Source organism: Procambarus clarkii, chromosome 72 (assembly GCF_040958095.1).
Source record: "Procambarus clarkii isolate CNS0578487 chromosome 72, FALCON_Pclarkii_2.0, whole genome shotgun sequence".
Taxonomy (NCBI): domain Eukaryota; kingdom Metazoa; phylum Arthropoda; class Malacostraca; order Decapoda; family Cambaridae; genus Procambarus; species Procambarus clarkii.
In genome coordinates, this window is record NC_091221.1 from 10,377,522 (window position 1) to 10,404,390 (window position 26,869).

Below are 26,869 nucleotides of genomic sequence, written 5' to 3' on the forward strand. Positions count from 1 at the left end.
TACAGGGTGTATGTGGGTGTGTAGGGGGGGTGGGGGTGTAGTAGGTGGGTGTATGTGAAGGTGTAGAGTGGTGTTTGTCCTGTGGGTGGGCGCCGTGTGTGCCAGGCACCTTGCTGTACCGCCCAGAATAGTCAGTTTAAACACGTGTGTGTGAACGTGCCAGTGCCAGATACTCCCACTCTCCGGTGAAACGTTTCTTGCAACCCCACCAACCACCCAAACCCCCCACAACACACCCCCAACTCCCACAACACACCCCCAACTCCCTCTCTCTCACTCTCACATACCCAAACACCCCCCACAACACACCCCCAACTCCCTCTCTCTCTCCTACACACACCCAGACCCCCACAACACACCCCCAACCCCCTCTCTCACTCCCACACACACACCCAAACCCCCACAACACACCCCCAACTCCCTCTCTCACTCCCACACACACCCAAACCCCCCACTACACCCCCTCCTCTCTACACACACACACCAGAGCCATCACCACATATGTCACACGTATTCAGAGTTTGACATGTGTGGGGAGGGGACCATTCTGGCAGAAGATATCCCTGGGAATAGCAGCTTGTCTCAAGCACTCCAAGTGTCCCTCTCGTGTCTTCACGACTGTATACAGCTGTTTCTTCAACCTTAACATACGTATAATCCAGAGAGTAAGTGTCCTGTGTATGATGAAGAGAGTAAGCTTCCTGTGTATGATCTCAACCTGTCCACTCAAATAATACATAGTATTCTGTGAGTTATGATCCCACAATGGAAAAATTATGGGGGTAGTATGAAAAGCAGTTTTATTTTTATTATTATTATTTTCTACCACAGACGTGGCCATACATTTACAATGCTAACCAGCATATATACATTTTTTTCTGTCCTCCATGGACAGTGGCTCAATCGTCTACGTTTTCTGTGCATAGGTTGGTCAGGTTAGGTTAGGTTAGGATACGTAGGTATCTTGGGTTCACTCGTGTCTTAGTACCCTGTATTTTGTCCGTTGTGGCAACATAAGAGAATGGGCTGGATCAAAGATCAAGATTTAGGAAAGACTTGGGTAAATACTGGTTCGGTAACAGGGTTGTTGATTTGTGGAACCAATTACCGCGTAACGTGGTGGAGGTGGGGTCCCTCGATTGTTTCAAGCGCGGGTTGGACATGTATATGAGTGGGATTGGGTGGTTATAGATAGGAGCTGCCTCGTATGGGCCAATAGGCATTCTGCAGTTACCTTTGTTCTTATGTTCTTATCAAGATCCTCTGATAACTGTACTCACCTAGTTGTGCTTGTGGGGGTTGAACTCTGGCTCTTTGGTTCCTAATAATACTGTGATAATATGATGGTATGATATGATATTTGGTATGATAAATCATATCATACAACATACTGTGTTATGTATCATAAGTACGACTATATATATTTGTATTTTTTCTGATATGTCGAAAACGCCTTTTCGTATTGACTTGGAACCTTGAAGAAATATGTATGATTATAAAACTGAGCTTTATATTTGTATTTTAATGTATTTTATAGAACGTATAGAATGAAAAAACTTTTTGGGCGGTGGGATGGAGTGATTTGATTTTTTATTGTTGGCGACGGAGGCGGCTAGGTTATTGTGCACCCCATACTCATCCTGTGAGTGGTAGCGCAAAAAGGATTACAGAGGGCACAAAAGTCTTTTATCAGACCTCAGCGGAGATTTATTACATTAGCAATTTGATCTATCACACTGTTGTGGGTCGCGTGAGGCGCACACCTTACCAATGGATGGTTATATCTTAAAAGTTAAACATCCAGGTTCAATCCCCACTGTCCTGCTCCACAGAGTATCTCTTAGATATATTGTGTTTTCAATAAATATAAATTGCTTGAGATAAGCCTGGTCTGGACGGTAGAGCGACGGTCTCGCTTCATGCTGATCGGCGTTCAATCCCCGCACGTCCAAGTGGTTGGGCACCATTCCTTTCCCCCCGTCCCATCCCAAATTCTTATTGCCATATCCCTTCCAAGTGCTATATAGTCGTAATGGTTTAGTGCTTTCTCCCGATAATTACCTTACCTTCCTTGAGATATGTTGGCATAAGAAACCAGGAATGTCTTAATGTGTAGCATAATACATAACAAACTCGTATGGTGTTTTAATGTGTGTTTTTATCTGTTTCAGAGCGTGCAGGGAGGTGGTGGGAGTAAAGGCGTGGGCGGGGGTGTGATGGAGGATGGCGCCGCCCTCGCCTCCGTAGCTGCCCGTGTCTCCTCCTCCGCTCCGCGTAAAGCCAACTCTCTTCCTGGTTATTACAGCCGTGGCTCCTCGCATCAACCCTCCTTCCGCGAGGCCTTCAACACCAGCAAGAGCCCGACACCGCCTGTCCGGCATGATGCTGCCCCTGCTGCCCCGCCCCGGGGACCAACCAGCCCCCGGGCGACCAGAGTCTCTGCCCTCATGCCTAGCGTTACCCTCCAACAGCGCCAATTGCAACAGCAACGCTCAATACAACAACAACAGCAGCAGCAACAACAACAACAGCTGCAGCAACAACAACTGCAGAAGCAACAGCTGCAGAAACAGCAGCAACAGCACCTGCAGCAGCAACAACAGCAGCAGCTGCAGCAACAGCAACTACACCAGCCACATTATCAGGAACTGCAAAAACAACAACAACAGCTGCAGCAAAATCAACAACAAAGAGCTCAGCAGCAGCAGAAAAATCAGCAACAGCAGAGGTTGCTTCAACAACAGCAGCACGAACAACAACAAAAGCAAAAACAACAGTTGGTGCAACAAACACAAAGAGATCAGAAGCAACAAAGGCAGCAGCGGCAGCAAGAACCAACTCCAGGCAAACCCACACCTCAGTTAGAAAAGAAGAAGCGATCTCTTCTGAGTGGTATTTTCAGGCGTCGGAAAAAGGAGGTAAGCAGCAGCTCTAGCAGCAACACCAGCAATAGTGACAGTGAGGAGCCACCCCAACGGAGAACATTTCTTCGTCGTCGAACAAAGAAAAAGGAGGCCAAAGAAAAGGAGCCTTCTCTTCCACCTGCCACTGCAGATGCTCCAACTCTGGGCAATGCGCGGGTCACGGCAGATGATTTTCCTGGGCAGAGTATAGAGCCTCGTACGCAGGAGATCAACACGATGTTACTGGCGGAGAACAACAGCAGACGGGTGAGAGTGGCGACCACCACTACGGGGAGTCTGGGCAGGGATACACAGCCATTAGGTATTCCCCTGTTGATGCCACAACCAGGCAAACTTTCAAAAATTGGGGTTTCTGCATCACATGATTCTTTACCAGTGAGTCTGGGATCATGGGGAGGGGGTGGCTCCCATGCTTCCCTTGGGTACTATTCAGGAGGAGGGATGGGCACGCGCAGCTCCAGCACAGACACCATAAGTAAAAAAGAGCGTCGAGAAGCCCTTAAGGCACGAGTGGAGCGACTACGTGACAAGTTCAAGGATACAAGTTCTGATGAGGAGAAGGCATCTGTGTCATCACATTCTATGTATGGCAGCGAATATAGTCTTTCTAAAACAAATTCTCTGAGCAGACGTACAAGAGCAGCGCGAACTGAACGGTTCCTCAGGAGGAAGTCTCAGGAGCTGGAGACTCTACGTAATGAGACTGAGAAGGACCGCCGAAATCGTGAAGTAGTGCAAGCCAGAATTGAAGAAATCCAGCGAGTGCGTGAATTTGAAGCTGAGAGAAATAAAATTAATGCTGAAAAGCAACAGATCCCAGACAAAAGCAAGCCAAAATGGTCAGCAAAGCTTGTGTATCAGGAATCAAGTGAATACGAGTCGTCGGTTCTCTTACGAACACCGTCAGTGAGTCCAGCAGCAAGCCCTCACATGAAGGCTAAATTCCAGGGCCACATTCCACCCAATACCACTAATGCCAAGGAAGCTGTGACTATGAGACAAAAGCCACAAACGCCACACATGTCTGTGACCGTCTCATTAGCTCCTCCATCTGGGACACAAATGAGAAGAAGCTTTCAAGATTTTGAAACACCATTTCAGAATGATCTTAGAGGTCACCGAAGTGCCTCATATGATAGTAATATCAATAGAAATTCCTTTTTAATGCAACCACCATCCGGATTTAATTGTAGTGGTGCTCAAACTGCTAATGTAATACCACAAAGCAGGTCTGGTCAGATCCCTCCTGCTCCACCTCCCAGAGACAGAAGCAGGATAATGTCACCAGGAGATGGCAGGCCGATGTCATTTTCCTTTGAGAACCTTAACCATGAGACCCAGCGCCCAAATTCGAGTCAATCAAGCATGAGTAACTTTACAAAAGGTTCCAGTCCCAGTCCAAGCATTCGTTCTGTGCCGGCTTACCTGGGTCCAAGACCGAGCAATCAGCTTATTGGACAACCGCCTCCTATGGTACCCAACCGGCGTTCCTTCTCTGAACTGGAATTATCTCCCCAGCAACAAATACAAACAAAGTCCAACTCTGGGGCTCCACCTTCGAGACCAGCACCTCCAATGTATCCATCAACACAGTATAGATACACAGACCAGCCTCCAAAATCCTTTCAACAGAACCAATGTTGTAGAGTTCAACAACAACAGCAGCAACAGCAGCCATTGCAACACACTCAAAACCAGACCTCCAACCCTCAGCTGTTCTACACTGACCAGGCACCTCAGTATGCTAAAATTGTCCCTATTAGCAGTGTGCCTCCGTCTCCATCATCAGATTATTCCTCCTACATGAGTGACAACAGTGTTAGACTACAGCAAGCTAACACAATATGGAGACAAAGGGAACAGGAAATAAAGAACAAAATAACAGCTATGCAGAGTGTTACTTCTCAAGTTTTGAGCGACTCTTCACGCTCTAACAGTCCTAAACTGGATGGTTATTGTTCCAATGGTGTGGCATCATCTCCGGTGACACAGCACACTGATGACACCTATGGTATTATAGAATCTAAAAAGCCTCGCCCTCCGCCTCTAACTTTGAAGCAAGCAGAATCTCTCAGCTCACTCTCTGGTCAGAGTGATGTCTCCAGTCCAGTTCCAAAAGCTCCAGATTCGGATTCCAGCCAAAGTAGTCTAGCCAGGGAAAAGAAAAAGCTTATTCAGAACAGACCACTCTCCATGGTATTGGAAAAGTCTGAGTCAGGTGAGAAAGATTCTCCCCCAAATACCCCGAAGTCACGGCCGCAACCTCCGAGGAGAGGAAGTAAGCAGCTGACCACCCCGGGCCGAGAGATCACAAAACGACAAATGCTGCAGGAGATCATGAAACATAAATTAGAACACCCGCAGGAAAAAACCTATCAGAAGGAGTTTGAAGAAATGTACAGAAAAGAGAAAGAAAGATTAGAAAGAAGCAAATGCAGCAATTTTGAGGAGGCACTTAAAGAGCTGGAAGAAATCTATGCCAGTCTAAAGTTGGACAGTGAAGACCTCCTGGACCGAGCAGAACGTAGGGACTTACCCGTGCAGCACCAGAAGCTGAAAGAAGATGGGCAAGATATGCACGACTCCATTAGCGAAACTGGAGAGGCAGATTCTACAGCACACGGCCGAGGGAGATCACGAACACCAAAACTGAGGAGGGCTGGAGTGCCTGATGTGAAGGCCGATGACATGCACTACCGCCGGTGCCAGCAGAGCACACGTAACCAGCCTGACGTGCAGAAGGCGCTGCAGATGACAGGTAGCTACTTGCTGGTATCTGCAGTTCATGTCCCACCAACTGATATTGATAAAAATGTGCCAAAGGACCCAATGTTAGAGGGGCAACCAGATATTGTATATGATGATGTATCATATAGAAATATCAAGCAGGCTAACTCCATAAAGGTTATAGATCCACAACCACCATTTGGAATCCCATTGGGACCAACTACCCAAGGATCCCCAAGTGATTATTTACATGTGACTCCGAAGGAGAACTATAGGCCCAAGATGATTGCCAGGAAAGAACCAGATATAACTATGGATGATTTAGCATTTAGAAATCTTCGAAAAGAACAAAGGGACCAATCCAACAAGGAAGTAAATGTCGCTGAGCTGGATGAGCTCCTATCGGAAGCCAATAATGAATCTCCAGTGTACAGAAGGAAAACAGTTCGCTCAGCATCAGCTGACCGAGCACACTCCTTGAGGGGAGACACTTCAGACAGTGCAAGCAACAACATTAATGATAGACGGTTAAAGCTACAGACACCAAGACGAGTGAAACATCAAAATGAAGCACGCCGATCTGGTCGCTTCTTTGGCAACGATGCTGTAGGTGACAGCGAAACTACCAAAACAACTAACGCTCACAGTCCTCGCCACAACCCCAGCTGGCTGGAGCGAGCCCACTTGCTAGACAACAAATGGGATAACCTTAGCACAAATAATTTAAGTACTAGCACTGAGACCCTGACAGAACTGTCGTCGGTACGAGCCGTGTCACAGCCAGACATACGGCAAGCGATAATTCGTGAGGCTCGAATACCACCCGGAGGACCCCAGAACATTGGTTTCGGACCTCAGACGGTTACGGTTACTGCCCTGACGACTGCCACCACGGCCAGCGTCACCATCGCCACCATAACAGCACCTAAGATAGTGACAGTGCAAACCATACAGAGCGCCCCTGTGTCACCTGTTGTGGTGGAGAGGAAGCCACCATACCGGCCCCTAGACACTATCTTCAACAACAAGGCCAAACCTTTCTACTTGGCAGATGCCAAACCCCAGACTCAACATCATCAAGATCACGTTGATATAGCAAAGCTCGATGCTCTCATATCCACACTCTCCAAGATCGACAATAATGAAGACATGTCCGATGCGTCTTCCGTAACTTCCAAAAACACCGATGAACCACCGGTCACAGACTTTGATACTCAGGAACTCAAAATAAAGGAAGAACCCACTTATGAAAACGTATTTGAGCCCCAAACCATTGTGTCACAATCCACTGCGAGTCATAGTATACAGAACGAAAAGACCAGTGCCAAAGTGAATATCGGGAAGGCCATCAGGTTGTCCATGGCCTTGGAGTCTTATAGCAGTGAAGGTAAACAGGTTTCCTCTCGTAGGCGTAGTGCTATAGACCTGCCACTGAGAGATATTGAACTCTCGCACTATACTTCCAGCATCTCTCCCACTAATGTTCTTCATTGCCTGAATGTTAACCTCAGTAGAAGCCAGGTGCCCGCACCGAGCTCCGTGGAGAGAGTAAGACTCGCCTCGGAGCCTCAGTCGGCACCAGCAAAAGCCTCAACTTGTACTGATAGGGTAGAGTCTATGATTGTTGTGTCTCAAAATGTGCATGATAAAGTCAGGCGCTCTCACTCACTACCCACCTCACCAAGGGGGACAGATGCCACACCTGTGTTTAACACAGATTTTGACATGTTAGTAAATGGGTCAAGTGAGTCCAATGTAGGTGAGGTCGTGTCTACCTCAGAGTGTAGTAGTAGTAACAAGGATGTGATTGGCACGCCTCACTTCTCCACACTGAGAGTGGAGGAACCGCTGAGTGAGCCCCTCTTCCCTCACTCTCAACTCATCCAACCAACTCTATTAGCACAAAAACTAATCATAAACCCAAAACTTTTCAATGCATGCGACAGTATGAATATTCCCCCATCAGCCTGTAATGATGCCCCACCTCCACATAAAGCTGCACTCACTATCAACCAGAATGTTGAGCATGAGTGTAGCGAACCAGGAGGCTCGGCTGCTGGTGCCTCGACCATGCTAGAGGCATCTCAGCCTCCATTGGCAGAGGTACCACTGCCGCCTGTGCGCTCTTCCTCTCTCCCGCCCTCTCCGGCTCTTCAGAGGGCCCTCAGCATCTCTTCGCAACTGCTTGGTCCTCCTTCACCTACGCGTAATGCTGAAGCCTGGCTTATATCACAGCAGGGTGATCACTCGTTGTGTGGTGCCAGCGTGTCCGCCACCAGCTCTGAGAGTGATGACACTCTTAGTGCTGTGAGGGCGGAGGTATTGCCTCCTCCTGCCTCAGACCCTCCTCGTAATGCTGCCAAGGGACGCCCAAAGGCGGACGCTCCAGAGCCACGTTCGTGTTCTTCAGGTGAGGATCCAGATTGCGCAGCGGCTGCCCCGGATTGCGCCTGCATGCAGTCACTGCTGGCTGCATGCTACTTGCTTGCATGTCTGACTCAACTGGCTGGCATTGACCTGATTACCGCCTTCGGTGTTCTCCTGGCTGTTGCCTCCGTCTTTATCACGTTCGCATTATGACCTTGTGGACATTAACTTACCCTCCCTTCTCAACATTTACCTTCCCACAAGTTTTCCCAGGCACTTGTTTTCTGTCTCATATGCGAACGCTTCTCCTCCAAGCTTTTCTGATTTTTTGAAACGATACTTTTGATGGTAGACTTTTTATTTAAATATATAGCAGTATTATGTAATGTATTATTCAACACATTATACGTTAAACTTTAAAGTTTGTAGGCTTCTTCGCTATATAAACTCAAGTCTGCCACCATAAAATATCTTAGATTGATTTTTGATGTAATTGACATATGTACTGCAGTTTTATGCCTCTTGTCGTATCCTTGTCAGAAGTGTATGAATATTTTGTGTGTGTATCTCCCGCTGCAGAATAGAAACAGTTCAAGTGTGTACAATATATTATTAGTTCAGAATGAATATTATCGTCATTATCATTATTTATTTGCAGCTACAGCGTGAGTTACACGCCGGACTTGTTGGTGTCCTTTTGACCACGGGGAATGTGTACTTGTGTTTCTCAGTAACTACAAGTGTTGTGGCTTGTTGTAGTGTTCAGTGTGATCCGTGACCGCCCACCTTCCAGTGTCTAGTTCTTGTGGCACGATGTACCTCTTATATACAATGGGCTCTCACCAACAAGGACGGATTAGCCCACAGGGACCCATAATAATATGTTCACTAATTGATCCATTCACACGCTGAAGCCATGTATCACAGACTAAAGGGGAAGGTATATATGTATATATCTCCCCAATTTGGTCTATATTTTTGAGTACGGAGACAATTTCACTTCTTGCAGAGTTAGTGTTCGATCCCTGATGGACTAAGTGGATTGATACCATTCATTTAATCCATTATCTTATCCCTCTCAGTGCTGTATAGTCATTCTGGCTTAGCACTTTCTCCTTGTAATTACCCTACCTTCCCTCTTCAGACTTACGGGCTATTCATGCCCGTCCGAACTTTTGGGTGGCTTAATCTTCATCAGTCAATCTCCTCCGACATTTCAACTCTGGATCACATCTACGACCAAGCAAGTCCATCACCACCACCGTACCCCAGAATTTTATTATTATTATTTTATGTCTGTGGTGGAAATTTCAATATGCATATTAGAGTTTGGTGAGAAACGTTATCCTTGAATCAGTGTATAATTAAATCCATTGATTGTACGCTGGTCTCTAAATTAATAACTGGTGACTGAAAGAAACTGTTGCGACTGGAACACATCATCAAGTGACCGTAGAAGAACCGGTAAAAGAGATTTTGGTAAGCATAAAGTCTTGAATTCCGGCTTAAAAACTTTCATCAATAAAATGTAAATTCTGCTCAAATTCATTTTCCGGAGGCTCGACATGTTTTATAATGTTTACAAATTGGGTAGATAATCTACATGTTTTATGAGGAATGGAAAACATTAATGTGCTGATTTTGTTGGTGCTCTAAAAATTCCAACTACCATCGTTGATTAGTCACAACACGTGCCTAATTTAGGTAAAATATATGTATGTGTGAAGGCCTGGAGAATGACTCTGGGTGGAGAACATAAGTATTCATTACAGTGTGGTAAACCGCGCTGGGCCAGTACACTCGAAATTTGAATTTGAATTGAATATTTAACCGTTAAGAGCGTCTATATGGACAGTCCATTTAAAAGTCTCTTCATCACAGGCCTTCAAAAGTCTTGTCATTTTGCTATAGTGATTGTCTAATTAACTAAGGAAATTGCTGAATGATATCCTAATAAGAATTTGCGGTTTGCTATCTGTCGACCCGTATGAGGCTGTTACAGAATCTAATGCGGTGCAAAGGCTATCGGATCACGCGCCCCTGGCGTTAGCCTTCCCAAGTCGTGCCGGACCGCGTGTCTCTCAGCATTTCGTAATTTGTATTCCCAAGAGTCGTTTCGCGTCAACCAGGGCACCGTAAATTGCCGCCAAGTCTGTAACAAGCATCTCCAGTTTCGCTACTGGTGGCTCGTAAAAGCTTAGGTCACACCTGCGCCTTAGAGGCCAGATGGTGTCATCTTCAAGGAGCCACTTTTCGGGTAATTGTCTCTCCGGAGGACGACATGCGAAGGAGGTAATATATATATATTATATATATATATATATATATATATATATATATATATATATATATATATATATATATATATATATATATATATATATATATATATATATATATATATATATATGTCGTACCTAGTAGCCAGAACGCACTTCTCAGCCTACTATGCAAGGCCCGATTTGCCTAATAAGCCAAGTTTTCATGAATTAATATATTTTCTCTAATTTTTTTCTTATGAAATGATAAAGCTACCCATTTCATTATGTATGAGGCCAATTTCTTTTTATTGGTGTTAAAATTAACGTAGTTATATGACCGAACCTAACCAACCCTACCTAACCTAACCTAACCTATCTTTATAGGTTAGGTTAGGTTAGGTAGCCGAAAAAGTTAGGTTAGGTAGTCGAAAAACAATTCATGAAAACTTGGCTTATTAGGCAAATTGGGCCTTGCATAGTAGGCTGAGAAGTGCGTTCTGGCTACTAGGTACGACATTATATATATATATATATATATATATATATATATATATATATATATATATATATATATATATATATATATATATATATATATATATAATGTGTGTGTGTGTGTGTGACTCACCCACTATAATCTAAGCTCTCCTCGCTAAGGAAATATATCTATTGTTAAGTGCCAAATATTTTGATAGATGTACATTGATGAAGACTTATTGTGATATGTATAAAAAATGTATAAAATAAATGTCAAAGCAATCAAATATAAGTTTTGTAAAATAAATTATTTGTATTTGTATTATTTTTCGCCTAAATAAAATCTCTTGCTATACAGGCCTCTTGTTTAATCATTGTATTAAAGGTCAATGTGCTCACCTTTGCTTTATCAAGTAAAATAATGAGTAGGTTTGACTATCTTTGTATAATGATCACATTATTATCACTAGGCTATAACATACACGTGGAAGATACTGGAGGGACAGGTCCCAAATCTACACAGTAAAATAACAACATACTGGTGTGAACGATATGGAAGAAAATGCAGAATTGAAGAGCAGAGGTGCCATAGGCACAATCAGAGAACACTGTATAAACATCAGAGGTCCACGGTTTTTCAACATCCTCCCAGCGAGCATAAGAAATGATATTCCGGCAATATGGACATCTACAAGAGAAGACTAGATAATTTTCTTCAAGAAGTGCCGGACCAACCGGGCTGTGGTGGATATGTGGGCCTGCGGGCCGCTCCAAGCAACAGCCTGGTGGACCAAACTCTCACAAGTCAAGCCTGGCATCGGGCCGGGCTTGGGGAGTAGAACAACTCCCAGAACCCCATCAACCAGGTATATGTGGGCCTGCGGGCCGCTCCAAGCAACAGCCTGGTGGACCAAACTCTCACAAGTCAGGGCTTGAGGAGTAGAACAACTCTCAGAACCCCATCAAGCAGGTATAGGCAATTTATTAGTATTTATTTCTTTACAAAAAGGTACAATTGGTTTATGAGATTACATAATACTGGTATTTTTATATTCTAGCAAAGCCGCTAACATCATAACGTTTCGGGCAATTTAGCTAAAGTAAAGCATGGCTAAATTAATATTTTCTAGTATATTATGTGGTATATCACGGCTTATGGGAGCCCGTCGGCCGAGCGGACAGCACACTGGACTTGTGATCCTGTGGTCCTGGGTTCGATCCCGGGCGCTGGCGAGAAACAATGGGCAGAGTTTCTTTCACCCTATGCCCCTCTTACCTAGCAGTAAAATAGGTACCTGGGTGTTAGTCAGCTGTCACGGGCTGCTTCCTGGGGGTGGAGGCCTGGCCGAGGACCGGGCCGCGGGGACACTAAAGCCCCGAAATCATCTCAAGATAACCTTAAGATAGTTACTGAATGCTTCAATAAGCAAGGGTCGTTCAAGGTATGTGGTTTTATGACATTAGACAACATGCTATAAACAGTTAAGACAATACATTTAAATTCTGTTAGCTATGAGGCCAAGGGATATGTACAGTGAGAGGTGTAACCCCGCTGCTCGTTGTATACACACAGAGATTATTTTAGTCTTGGGTTAAGTTCAGGACTAAAAGTTTCTTGGTGGTTGGTCAGTAAGTTATCGTGGTGGCCTTAATAACTCCCGCGGTTAATAGGCTTTGAGCCTGAAACCAAACGACCTATGTGGTGTTTATTATATACTATAAAATCAATGCGTAACTTGTAGCATCAACGAGCATTATTCAAAATTTATTCAAGCATATATAAAGACCATGAAGCACATAGTTAAGGAAAACTGCGACCGTAAATACGGTAATAAAACTTTAGAAGAGTCTACCCGTTGACGCCATCAAAGAAAACTATTCGAGCATTAGGTAAACAGGACGTTCAGAGGCTGGTCATTCCTGGCCCCAACAAGGTCACTGGACGTGCTGGGTCCCTTCAAGATCACTTTTTATACACTTAAAGCCAAAGGTAAGTACTGACAAGATCAAGAAAGTATGCTGTATGTGAGATTTGTCCTGGGGCGGGTTTTTGAAGCAAGGGGGTCTTCTGTACCTGCAAAAAACCAAAGGAAATTGTGATGTTTTGAGCGCCAAAGTGTCCTGTACCTGCTGAAGATTGGTTTGTGCTGTCTATTGAAAGCCAGGGTGTCCTGTGCCTGCTGAAGATTGGTTTGTGCTGTCTATTGAAAGCCAGGGTGTCCTGTGCCTGCTGAAGATTGGTTTGTGCTGTCTACTGAAAGCCAGGGTGTCCTGTACCTGCTGAAGATTGGTTTGTGCTGTCTATTGAAAGCCAGGGTGTCCTGTACCTGCTGAAGATTGGTTTGTGCTGTCTATTGAAAGCCAGGGTGTCCTGTACCTGCTGAACATTGGTTTGTGATGTCTATTGAAAGCCAGGGTGTCCTGTACCTGCTGAAGATTGGTTTGTGCTGTCTATTGAAAGCCAGGGTGTCCTGTACCTGCTGAAGATTGGTTTGTGCTGTCTATTGAAAGCCAGGGTGTCCTGTACCTGCTGAAGATTGGTTTGTGCTGTCTATTGAAAGCCAGGGTGGTCTGTACCTGCTGAAGATTGGTTTGTGCCGTCTATTGAAAGCCAGGGTGGTCTGTACCTGCTGAAGATTGGTTTGTGCCGTCTATTGAAAGCCAGGGTGGTCTGTACCTGCTGAAGATTGGTTTGTGCCGTCTATTGAAAGCCAAGGGTGGTCTGTACCTGCTGAAGATTGGTTTGTGCCGTCTATTCAAAGCCAAGGGTGTCCTGTACCTGCTGAAGATTGGTTTGTGCTGTCTATTGAAAGCCAGGGTGGTCTGTACCTGCTGAAGATTGGTTTGTTTTGAAGATATTTCTCTTCAAACGGAAACAGTGAACCAAGGAAAAATTGTTTTATTTGGCTTCAATAAAATGTTGAATAGAAGAATCCATTGTATGGTGATTCACACTGTATACAATACAGGTGTGTTGATGAATGTTGGCAACAATGAAGCTATTGTTGGTGGGCCATGGTACACGAGCGTCTGGACCCGAGTTCCATTCCCTCACAGGAGGTGATCAGACGTTTCCTTACCTATAATGTCTTCGTTCCCTTAAGCAACTGTTGAGGCTTGCATCCTAGGAAAGGTCATTTATTGCTCTCAAGAAGCCTAAGAATTTTCCTTAATGTGATCACAAAATCTTTCGAATCTGCAGTCAGGTCGGAACATTATCTTATAAATTGGTTTAATTTTATTACGGCGTAGTGTACATTGAAAGGAGAATTATATAACAATAACAATATTTTTTTGTCCATTGCTAGTGCCTTAATTCGAAATTTGGAGAGGAACAAACTGATTTTTATTTTTTTTATTTCACCCTGTGAGAGTAACTAGAACTTTCCTATACATGTTTGTTCTTTGTCGTCATGGTGAAATCATTCTACAGTAACTTGAAGTTCGGTTAACAGCTCCGTGAACAAGCGTTATATAACCTAATTAACCGAGCATCACATATTGCGCATTGGCTCCCGAGTTTTGTTTTAATTTTTAATGCAGACGTTAAGTTGAATTCTGGTGTGCTGACCTGAGACAAGAGACCTGCCAGGGGCCAGATTCACGAAGCAGTTACGCAAGCACTTACGAGCCTGTACATCTTTTCTCAATCTTTGGCGGCTTTGTTTACAATTATTAAACAGTTAATGAGCTCCGAAGCACCAGGAGGCTGTTTATAACAATAACAACTGTTGTCTGGCAAGTTTTTGTGCTTATAAACTGTTTAATAAATGTAACCAAAGCCGTCAAAGATTGAGGAAAGATGTACACGGTCGTAAGGGCGTGCGTAACTTCTTCGTGAATCTAAGCCCAGCTGTTCTCATGAAAATTCTCTTGGGCAAGAGCGAGGCTACCTGCGAGGTCACCCGTCCAGTTAGTGTCCAGAATGAAACACGCGTTCCTATGAAAACACGTTTCGCGTTCATATATATGGTATAATCTCATACTGTAAAAAAAATTGAGCCGGCCGCTAAGTTCACATCCTGTGAAACCACTGCAAAAAATGTGTAATCAGTCGTAAACAATTCTTGGGAGGAACTTGAAATAAAGTGTCGTTTCAAAAGTTTCAGCTTCTGAATGAATATTAAAGAATAGGAATATGTTTAACGAAATTGCATAGCTGTAAATATTCAGTTTATTGTGCTTGTACAGCCATAGACATGCACTTTATTACACTTTTACAAGACGTAGATATGTAGTTTAATATACTTAAACCAAATATATATATATATATATATATATATATATATATATATATATATATATATATATATATATATATATATATATATATATATATATATATATATACATACACACAGCTAATTACACATGTGCAAGCCATATTCATGCAGCTTGCCATACAAGTCAGATATATGTAGATTGCCATACAAGCCATATGTATGCAGCTTAATTCACTTGTGCAATTAATAATAATTGGCGTAGTGGTAAGACACTCGCCTGGCGTTCCGCGAGCGCTTTGTCCTGGGTTCGTATCCTGGCCGGAGAGGATTTACTGGGCGCAAATCCTTAACTGTAGCCTCTGTTTAACGCAACAGTAAAATGGGTACTTGAGTTAAAATGTGTAAATGGCTTGTAAAAGCGATTCTTCGCGGGGTCGTATTCCAGGGAACATAGGATTAAGGACTTGCCCGAAACGCTACGCGAACTATGGTTGTACAAGAATGTAAGAACTCTTGTATATATATATATAAATAATAATTCAACTTTAAGCCGATATTGAAGTCACCCAAAAAACGCACGTGTTTTTTACATTTTCTGTGGGAGATCCTAGTACCGTTTTCTAAGAAAAATTAGAGGGGGACTATAACAAACTGCAAATGCTTTCGCATTAAACTACAAAGCATTTAATGCTTTGTAGTTAAGGGATTTCGTGAGAGGTGAATCCTAAATGGAAGTTGAAATTTTCTTACGTACAAATTCGTGTTATGACGAGTCTTGTATCTGGGTTTCTAATCCAGTTTTATTCATAATTAAATTAAGCGCCGTGAATAATGTCGACTGTGAAGGAGATACTAAGTTGTGTTGGAGAATTTTGTATTGTGTTGGAGAGTATTGTATTAGTGAATGTTGTGTTGGTGAGTGTTGTAGTTTTTGTTCAATGTTGTGGTGTGTTGATGAATGTTGGCGAGTCTTGTGGTGTGTTGTAATGGTTTCCAACGATAGAGCCCAATAGGCTCGGAAACCTGTACACCAGTTGATTAATGTTTGAGAGGCAGGACCATAGAGCTAAAGCTCAACTCACGCAAGATAAGCAAGCGAACCTCGCCACCCTTTCACCTCCACTAGGCTGCTTGCTTTATTTTAGTACCATCTTGTACTGGTAAAGTTAAGGGACGAATTAAAGTTAGTCGAGGCCAATAATTTTGATGTGATGGATCATACTGTAGCGAGTATATTATTGGGATCATCTACTCGTTACAGATGCTAAATACTCGATCATTTTGACATATGCGACGTTAAAATTATAATGTTTTATCGAAATTAATAGTACCGCAATATTGCCACTTCCTTGGACTTATGAACGGCATAGATGGGTTTGAAGTGAGGTGTCCAAGAATGCACACTTTTTTGATCAGGCAAAAGCACTTTAAATTTAACGATTGTTATACAGTAAGATCGGTTGCATCTCTACAGCTGTTTTTTTTTTTTAGCACTATGCTAGAAGAGGATATATCTTGTATCCTGAAGAGCCGTGAAAACTACTGCACATTCTTGGGTGAGGTCCACAAGGCCTTGAAGTCATGTTAGGACATTCTACGTTGACTTTGGTCATAGTTGTTAGCGTTCATGGAGGCTATCTTATCTTGAGGTTATCTTGAGATGATTTCGGGGCTTTAGTGTCCCCGCGGCCCGGTCCTCGACCAGGCCTCCACCCCCAGGAAGCAGCCCGTGATAGCTGACTAACACTCAGGTACCTATTTTACTGCTAGGTAACAGGGGCATAGGGTGAAAGAAACTGCCCATTGTTTCTCGCCGGCTCTCATAGGATATTCTCAGGATAAGTCCAGATCATCCTGGAAGAATCAAAACAAGGTTATACTGGTGAAAACGTGAATGGTCTTAAGGAACCACAAACGTCAGTCTAGGTATGTTCCGGGTATCATTCACTTTGTATTCACTCCTACATTATACTTAACCTACATATAAAAACAGTTTTAATTATTGATTATAACGTACAATGAATAACTGACCTAGCTAACCAAATAAGATGTGAATTGCGGGTGTAGTTTATAAGGCGGGCTAAGTGGTGCACCTTGTCAGACGCCCATATGAGGACAGGCCACTACGGTCGCGGTAAGTGGACCCGACGTGCCCAGACACGGCTTGCTTCTCCGGTCAAAGTTAACGCGACCTTTTTGGAATATTACTTTAACCTGTTCCCACTGTTTCCTCGAAGTGCCTGGTGTAAACCTGGCGTGTAACATGGCTATTTAACGATGATTGTGGCGTGTGTTGTGTGAGCCAGAGGTGGGTGTTGTCGTGTCCTCTACCAGCCCCGCCCACCTGCCTCACCACTTTCCTCAGTGTGACACTGGTGAACCGAGACATACCACCTCAGTCACCCACACACCTACACCAGTAAGCAACATTGCGTTCTACCGACTAAACAGGTGCCTGGTACGCTACAGGTGGGACCTGGCTGGATCACAAGTGGAAGTTATTCCGTTTTGTAGCCTAGTGTATCCCTGTATCTCCCTTCACTAGTGTTGTAGCCTAATATATCCCCGTGTCTCCTCCCATCACAAGTGTATTCATTTGTCTCCTCTCAAGAGTGCTGTACTTAAGTGTATTCCCCACATTCGGAGGAGTGTTCATGAAAATACACTAAGAATATACAATATATATATTCCATATAGCCTAGCGTATTCATTGAAATATTATAATCACGGTAAGAGAAATGAGTATGGTGCACTCCCCCAGTGAAAGGGTCACAGAAAATGTGGGACAACATGAACGTGGGTGTTGATGAGTGTAGAGTCACGGGTGAGCGTGAGTAAGCAGCCAGGGCTGACAGCTCGCCTCCAGGATATAACCCAAATTGCTGTCGAAACTGATCCCAACGTGTCCGGCAGGTCGATGCGCCTCTGATAACGTCCTAATGCACGCTCCACTTGCTAAATATAGCAGAATGACTCAAGTCTATGTAAGAGACTGTTGGGATCTTTTAGAAACAGTGATATTGTTGGTGACTGTGTATCCCCTATACTGAGTATTGGGATCCGCTTTGTGACTTATAGAACTACTTTAACTCCACACGCACTGAGTCGGAATTAAACAGAACACATGTTCATGGAAAATTATTTACGATTTTAAATTAATATATATATACTGTTAATCCTGACCAAAAATATCAGACTAAGCTTTAACGGTGTTCATATTGTGTATGATCGAAGGTGAAGTGACATATGTGTTCAAGTGGTTAAGTGTGGCGCCAGCGACCCGCCCCCATGAAGCGTAAGGTGTCTGTAAGCATGTACCAGATGAGTGGCTGTCTCTACGCCTACCTCCTCAAAGGTACGACCCTCTCTCTTCCTCCCTCCAATATACTTGTCATAAGCTCCATATGTCCTATAATAACAGGTTACGTGTCTATTATTTATGTAAACATTTTGTGGAAATTTGCACTGTTTTGCATACAGTATGAACGAGTGGCAAGGAAGTAATTGCTTACACATGTGTGTAGGTGATCAGCCCGTCCTCCAAAAATGGGGTGGTAAATGTATGAAGACAAATAAGTGCAATTATGCACTGTTTATGACAGTAAGAAAGTGTACTTATTACACTTAGTATTAAATCGTACTGTCAATTCGGAGGATGGGTTCAGGTGATGATAGTGTTGACAATAGTTCATACACTATATCTTGTCACTAACCGCTGCATCTATCAATTCCATGATCGTCACTCTTATATCATATATATGCACAGTATATACGCCACTCTTACCATATTAAACAGACATTATACCAGCAAAGAATTCCAGACATTAGGATAAGGCCCCGATATAAGTGTGTAACATTAGACCATAACGAGTGTGAATGAAATATCCCAGACAATATACTTTAATTACTAGTATTGATTATACACACAACTTTATCTCATTAGCATAATTATTTTTTGAGAAGCTATTGTGGTCTAGCAAGAGGAACAAGGTAGCAGTTTAGTATATTTAGTTTCGCATTGAGTCATTCTATTCGGTTAAGGGCGAGGCTGTCAGAGCAGTGATTCTTTACTAGCCAGAACCAACGGTGTTTAACGGACTGACTTGCGTGTCTCCTGCGCGGCATTCACATCTGTGTTTGATGATATCTGCAAGTGTGACTAAGTGAAACATGTTTGTTATTGATTGTATCCATGTGTGTGCAACGTGTAATGGACTGATACACACATTGTGAACAACGAAGCTACAGCGATATATTGTGAATAACGAGGCTATACAGTGATACATTGTGACCAACGGGGCTAAACAGTGATTCATTGTGACCAACGGGGCTAAACAGTGATACATTGTGACCAATGGGGCTAAACAGTGATACATTGTGACCAATGGGGCTACACAGTGATACATTGTGACCAACGGGGCTATACAGTGATACATTGTGACCAATGGGGCTACACAGTGATACATTGTGACCAACGGGGCTATACAGTGATACATTGTGACCAATGGGGCTACACAGTGATACATTGTGACCAACGGGGCTAAACAGTGATACATTGTAACCAACGGGGCTAAACAGTGATACATTGTGATACAACTGTGATACACATAGTGAACAGTGACAAAAACAAAGAATTGCACTTTTAGAGATAATGTTAACTAAATAAAATATACTTTCCAATTAAACCATTCATATACGCATGTGACACGCAATTTAACATTCGTGGCATTAACAAGAACAAAACATGTATGATTGGGCTTGGGAAATAGGGTCATTAAGTTACCTGGACAGGTTCATGGTTCAAATTGAAATTGAAATAAGTTTATTGAGGTAAAATACACACAAAGGGATGAGGTAGCTCAAGCTATTCTCACCCCGTTCAGTACATCGTGTTAATACATACATAGACACACATCACAAACAATAAACATATTACCGAACATCCTGAGAGATAATTCATGGTTCAAGGTAGTCGAGTCTATTAGTAATCCCTTAATTAGTAAGGGAGCCGAGCGGACAGCACGCTGGGCTTGTGATCCTGTGGTCCCGAGTTCGATCCCGGGCGAGAAATAATGGGCAGAGTTTCTTTCACCCTATGCCCCTGTTACCTAGCAGTAAAATAGGTACCTGGGTGTTAGCCAGCTGTCACGGGCTGCTTCCTGGGGGTGGAGGCCAATTGCTGAAACTAAACCCCCCTGGAAGTACAGGTATGCAAGTACACCCAGAGCCTCAGCACGCACAGTACACCATGAAATGCTGTGAGAGGTACAGAGGATACTGTCACTTAGCTCATTTTCACTCATCTCTGTACCCAACCCACTTCTCTCAAACACCCATCACCACCCCAACTCCCCATCATCACCCCTCATCTCAAGCCAACCCTTACGTCTTCCACGTTCCCCTGTCCTCATTCCTTATCCTTGAAGCCTCTCCATCTGCCAGTGCTTTCTTAACACTATGTAAAAGACACATCAAACACTTTATGTAGGGCATACGTAACTCTGTGTATCTATGTATTTACGTATGTAGGTTAGCTTAGCATTTTAAAAGCACCGAATCACCTTCTGTGGTTGAGTGTTCAATAAACCCTTGAACTATATGTTTAACACTTCTCTAACCCTGTCCATGGAGGACAGAAAAAAATGTATATATGCTGGTTAGTATTGTAAATGTCTGGCCACGTCTGTGGTAGAATAATAATAAAAAAAAAAGTGCTTTCTTAGGGTCCGACTAAATGTTTGTGTGTGTGAATGTCTTAGCATTAGGGACAACAATAGGTGTGACCACTGTACTGAAATGGAAAATAATATGCATATATTTTATTTTTGAAAGCAAAATTTTTTTTGTCTAAACTGGATTAAAGACACCATTGAAGCATTATGTGGACCAGACATTAGAGTGGATTTAGTATTTTTTTGTATGTTTAATACTGACATTACATGCAGGAAAATTAAGAATACAATAATTATGCTACTTTCTGATTACATTTTTTGTTATAGACAGGCGGGAGGGTTACTCGGTAGAGAAAATAGTGGCATTTTTGGGAGGCACGATCAAGTATAACATTTTGGGGTTATACTCCCAAATGCTCTGTGATGATATGAAACATTGTTTTACTGAGAATTGTATAAACTATATGTAATATAATATTTTCCTTGTAAAGTAATGTGTATGTGACAACTATACAATATTTAATTATTTAATATAGAGCAAAAATAAGTTCAAGTACATCCTCATAACTAAACTCCTAATACTCATGAATGCAATGAGAAACAAGACACACGATTAACAACTGATGACATTCGAACTTTTCTGGAAAAGTGCCTCACATGAGACCTTTCTTCCAATCGCACCTCTGTAAATTCCCCTCCCAGTTGCCTAGCAGTAAAATAGGTACCTGGATGTTAGTCAGCTGTCACGGGCTTCTTCCTGGGGGTGGAGGCCTGGTCGAGGACCGGGCCGCGGGGACACTAAAAGCCCCGAAATCATCTCAAGATAACCTCAAGATAAGATTGCCCATTTTGTATGGAATGTGTTGGACACATAACTTGTCATTCTCCCTTTCCCATGAATTGCAATATCTAATTATTTTTCAGCAAAACCAAAACACCTGGTCTAACCTAACCTATACCTAACTTTGCCATAGAATTATGACATAATAATATTTATATGTGAAAAATACTGGGTTTGTATATATTTAACATCGATGAATGCGTCTTTGGAGTCGATTTGTTTTAATTTATTTTCTATTGGAAGTAAATAGCCTGAAGATGGATTGTAAAAATGATTGACAATAGAATCAAAATACACAACCTTTAACCATTGGCAATAGAATCAAAATACACAACCCTTAACCAAGCCTATCCTAGGTCTGGCTCCACACAAAATGTTAGATACACATTGATGTTATTTTACATTCGAGAAACTGTTGTTGTTAGTTACACAATACTTAACAAACTACGCATGTGTGGGTTGGACGAGCATAGCTTGAGGATGGGTTGATGGCGAGGGAGATGGTCTAAGTTCCAAGATGTTCCAAGACAATGTTCTTCCGTAAGTAGATTACAGAATATGTTCAAAACAAACAACGCAAAATGCCCGTTAAAAGTAGGATGAATTAGCGTAAGTTAATGTTGATTTTTTTACTTATAATAATACAGAGATCGTCTGTTGGCGCTTAGGTTTGAACTTGTTTAATGTGTTTCTTCTGGAGCGATTTCAGTTTTGCATGTCACAGACTGACTGCGGCTCTTGCACAGCTTACATGCAATCCAGGAACTATATATAGCAGCATGTGGCAGTTTGACACGATGGTTTCCACTGTTGTTTGACATAAAATAAGTACTCCAGTATTATGGTGCGTTCTGAACAGTGTTTTGGGCTAATGTTTCACCCTTATTGATGAGTAGCATCGTTAAACCAGACATTATTACGACCTCCGAGGACCACCACCTTTAGGACATACGACCTCCGAGGTCCACCACCTTTAGGAGATACGACCTCCGAGGTCCACCACCTTTAGGACATACGACCTCCGAGGTCCACCACCTTTAGGACATACGACCTCCGAGGTCCACAACCTTTAGGAGATACGACCTCCGAGGACCACGACCTTTAGGAGATACGACCTCCAGGAACCACGACCTCTAGGAGGTACATTACGACCTCCGGGAACCACGACCTCTAAGGAATACATTACGACCTCTATATGTATTTAGCTCGTTAAAGTCGTCTTGCAGTCTGCCATTACCGAACTTTTAGTATTTTTAGCTTGTAATCGCTTAACAGTAGAGCTTACATGTCCTCAGAGAGACATTAGTAGTTGATTAGCGCAGGGAACTGGGCGATGGTGGTCGATAACTTTGACGCCCTCGCTAAACCTTTGCTTCTCTTGCAGGTGTGTGCTGGCCCTGAAGACACTAACAGTAGAGTAGACGATAACTCCACTAATCCAGCTAACTCCAGGTAATTGTTGTGGCGAAGAGAGAGTGTGTGTGTGTGCGTGTGTGCGTTTATTCACCTAGTTGTGTTTGGGGTGCGTGGGGGGGGGGGGGTTGAGCTTTGCTCTTTCGGCCCGTCTCTCAGCCGTCAATCAACTGTTTACTAACTACTTTTTTTTCACACCACACACACACCCCAGGAAGCAGCCCGTGACAGCTGACTAACTCCCAGGTACCTATTTACTGCTAGGTAACAGGGGCATTCAGGATGAAAGAAACTTTGCCCATTTGTTTCTGCCTGGTGCGGGAATCGAACCCGCGCCACAGAATTACGAGTCCTGCGCGCTGTCCAACAGGGTTAGGCTATACATTGACCATATACAAACTCCAAGCTACCCACAGGGTTATTTTCATAGGTAAGGAGCGTGTCGCTCTTTGGGCCATGTTCTTCCGGGCCGTTGTATATATAGGAACACGTGATATTTTTATGCCAAGATATCGGCCCAAGTTTCGCCAGCGATTTCGTTGGGTTCGAACCCATGACGAGGAAGGAATCACATGATATGAAAAATTGGTTTACTGAGAATTATATAAACTACATATAAATGAAGTATTTCCCCCTTGTAAATTGATTGAAATAGAATCTTTATATTGCATGTTATTTAATAAAGAAAAAATTGTGCGGCAATCGTTCTCAACTACTCACCCCTGTTGACTCATAATTCTGTGGCGCGGGTTCGATTCCCGCACGAGGCAGAAACAAATGGGCAAAGTTTCTTTCACCCTGAATGCCCCTGTTACCTAGCAGTAAATAGGTACCTGGGAGTTAGTCAGCTGTCACGGGCTGCTTCCTGGGGGTGGAGGCCTGGTCGAGGACCGGGCCGCGGGGACACTAAAAGCCCCGAAATCATCTAAAGATAACCTCAAGATAACCCAGCAGTAATTAGGGACCTGGTGTTAACCGATCAACGGATCGTGTTCCATGGAAAACTAGTGAGCCGGTTGGGCAACTGGAAGTTTGTACGTATGGGTTGTTGTTGTTGTTTAAGATTCGCCACCTGGTAGTTCCAAGTAGCACGGGCTATGGTGAGCCCGTAGTTGACTTGGAGGAATGGAGAGGAGAATGGTACTAGCCACGGGGATAGGGGTAGTCACGGGGCGGTGGGATGTGGGGAGTAGGGAGGTTAGTATGGTACGTTGCTCTAGGAGTCTCCAAGGTGAGGAAGGGTCTGTGATGGACCCGACCTTCACCCTCGGCAGAATGACAAGGCTATAGATGATTGGTACAGATGTCGTAGAGGGTGGGAAGGTTAACGCAGCGGGTGGAGACAGTTAACGCAGTGAGTGGGAAGGCATTTGTTTACATCTCGAAGCCTCATTGACGAGAATGTCAAAACCGCTTTGGATTCTACCTTGCTGTGTCGGACCCTGTGACCTTGGAAGCTTCTATACGCCAAGGACAAACTCATCAACCTCACACTCTCCTGAAAAGCGAAGGATCAAGAGCACATACGACCATAAATTACCGGACGCCTGTAACAGCATACGTAAGTCGGTGAAAATATATGATCTACTCAGAACTCGTAGCAATGGTTTGAGTTGTGAGAGACTAAGATTCAGAAAGATTAAGATCCAGAAAGATTAAGATCCAGAAAGATTAAGATTCAGAAAGACTAGGATTCAGAAAGACTAGGATTCAGAAAGACTAGGATTCAGAAAGACGCTTTAGTAAGAAAGACAGGTTTGGACAGTTTTAAAGCAGGTTTGGAGATTTTTAAAAATAATTTAGACAGTTTTAAGAACAAGTGCACAGTTTTAAGAGCAGGTTTGGTCAGTTTTAAAAACAGGTTTGGACAGTTTTAAAAACAGGTTTGGTCAGTTTTAAAAACAGGTTTGGACAGTTTTAAAAACAGGTTTGGACAGTTTTAAAAACAGCTTGGACAGTTTTATGAACAGTTTAAGAGCAGGCTGAGCAGTTTTAAGAATACAATAATCACTAATTAGTGACCATTATATAGTACCAGAACACAAAATAATGATCAGTAATGAGACCATATAATGATCATTAATGGCATGGTCACTAATGAGCCCATATCATGATCACTAATGATCATTAGTTGTTATAATATCCTTCACTGTGGTGGACACAAATGTTATGTCTAAATGGGTTCTTCTGATAAAGGTTTTGCGCTCATTAGGCTAGATGGTAGTGTGATATTTCCTCCGGATGTGTACATGTGTATATAACATTAATAATTTTGTAACTAGCGTCAAAAGATTGTTATTTGCTTAGCTAAACGAACTAGAGGGTTCAGTTCCTGAACCGATTATGTGCCTCTGTAATCCTTTATATCACCGCCCACGGGATGGGTATGGGGATTGAATTGCGTGAGGCTATGTGCGTACCCGTTCGCTGCCTACATGTGGGACCTCTCGCCACGAATAATGCGCGTTGTGTTGAAGTCACTAATGATGATATTGAGGGAGTCCTATGGCTGATCTGATAAAGGAATGACGTCGTATCTGATCCCTGATGGTCTAAGTGGTTGGGGACCGGTCCTTTACCGAGTCCTCATATTCGTACTGGCTTAGCGGTTTCTGATGCTAATGACTGTACCTCGGTTGGTCTCGTCGGAGTCTGTAAATGTTGTAGATTGATGGTGTAGTTGGAGAGCTTGTACGTGAAGACCTTCACCTCACTTGGGACCACTTCCCGGGTACCTTGATCGTGTTTCCTTGTCGACCCGGACCTCTGTAGTCGTAACTGCGTTTCTTGTTTAGGTACGCTGTTTATACTTTCGTTGTGTGCACGTTCTTGCAAGAGAAGACAGGTTGTGTTATCAAGTTCCTGGGGCCAGATTCACGAAGCAGTTACGCGAGCACTTACGCACCTGTACATCTTTTCTCAATCTTTGGCGGCTTTGTTTGCAATTATTAAACAGTTAATGAGCTCCGAAGCACAAGGAGGCTGTTTATAACAATAACAACAGTTGATTGGCAAGTTTTCATGCTTGTAAACTGTTTAATAAATGTAACCAAAGCCGTCAAAGATTGAGGAAAGATGTACACGGTCGTAAGTACTTTCGTAACTGCTTGGTGAATCTGGCCCCAGGTCTAAAGGGAGCTTTACACGATCACTAATCATGGCCGTGTTGACGCTTCAGTCCTTTGACCTGCCAATGTGTTCTTGTCTGTCATATCTGGCATTTCTTTCTCGGACGTTGTCATTGTCGGAGCTATTGTTAGTTCCTTCAGTCTGTAGTGGTGGTGGAGACCTGTACATGGTGTGTAGGGATGCAGGTGGGGGCCGATACCTGTACGTGGAGGGACATGCATGGCGCTGGACTGGCGAGAGTGGGATTTGGAGGGATGGTTGGACGACAGGACATGTGCATAAGGCAGTCCAGGAAACTGGAAAGATGACGACTGGAGGAATAACAGGATATACCTGAGGACTCCGATTGTGAAGTCTGTTAATGAATGACAGGAAAAAGGTGCAGCGAATGGGTCATATAAGGTGAGTCTATGAAGGTGTTGGTTAGCTAGAGGAAGGGACGGTGAAGGGGAAGGTCTTGAGTGGGGGTTTGGAGTTGGGTGGGAGTTACAATGCTCGGTGCAGGGCCAGGCGGCAGGACTAGCCACCGCCGGTGACCACAATAACCTCTGCGTCCGCCAGTCAACTTGTCCAACCCGCTTATTCCTGTTGGTTGGTTAGCCCTCCCCAACCCTCCCCTTCCTCTCAGGTCGACTTCACCCTGTATCCCCAGACACCCAGCATGGCTCCACCCTACCTTACGAACCTGGAGAGGTTAATACAGTGATAATATGCTCCTTGTATTGGTTTAAGAGAGCCTCAACCAACCCTTCCCTCCCTCCCTCCCCCAGTAACATCACTGCCTCACACTCTTAAGTCTCACGCTTGTTCCTTGCTTATTCATTGTCCGCCACAT

The 26,869-nt window shown here is 43.5% G+C and overlaps 1 protein-coding gene and 1 long non-coding RNA gene across 11 annotated transcripts in view; both read left to right on the forward strand.

The window, feature by feature from the left end:
- LOC123773700 (uncharacterized) overlaps positions 1-26,869 on the forward strand; it is a 510,416-nt gene that overhangs the window by 112,004 nt on the left and 371,543 nt on the right. For 9 of the 10 annotated variants that reach the window (XM_069312488.1, XM_069312490.1, XM_069312489.1 and 6 more), the window contains exon 2: positions 2,172-8,061. In XM_069312488.1, coding sequence (XP_069168589.1) covers positions 2,172-8,061 — 5,890 coding nt within the window. The remainder of the gene's footprint in view (positions 1-2,171; positions 8,062-26,869) is intronic. The other variant, XM_045767556.2, reaches the window with a different exon arrangement.
- LOC138356388 (uncharacterized) overlaps positions 11,878-26,869 on the forward strand; it is an 80,656-nt gene continuing 65,664 nt past the window's right edge. The window contains exons 1-2 of the long non-coding RNA XR_011224436.1: positions 11,878-12,746; positions 22,877-22,944. This is a non-coding gene — a long non-coding RNA (uncharacterized lncRNA). The remainder of the gene's footprint in view (positions 12,747-22,876; positions 22,945-26,869) is intronic.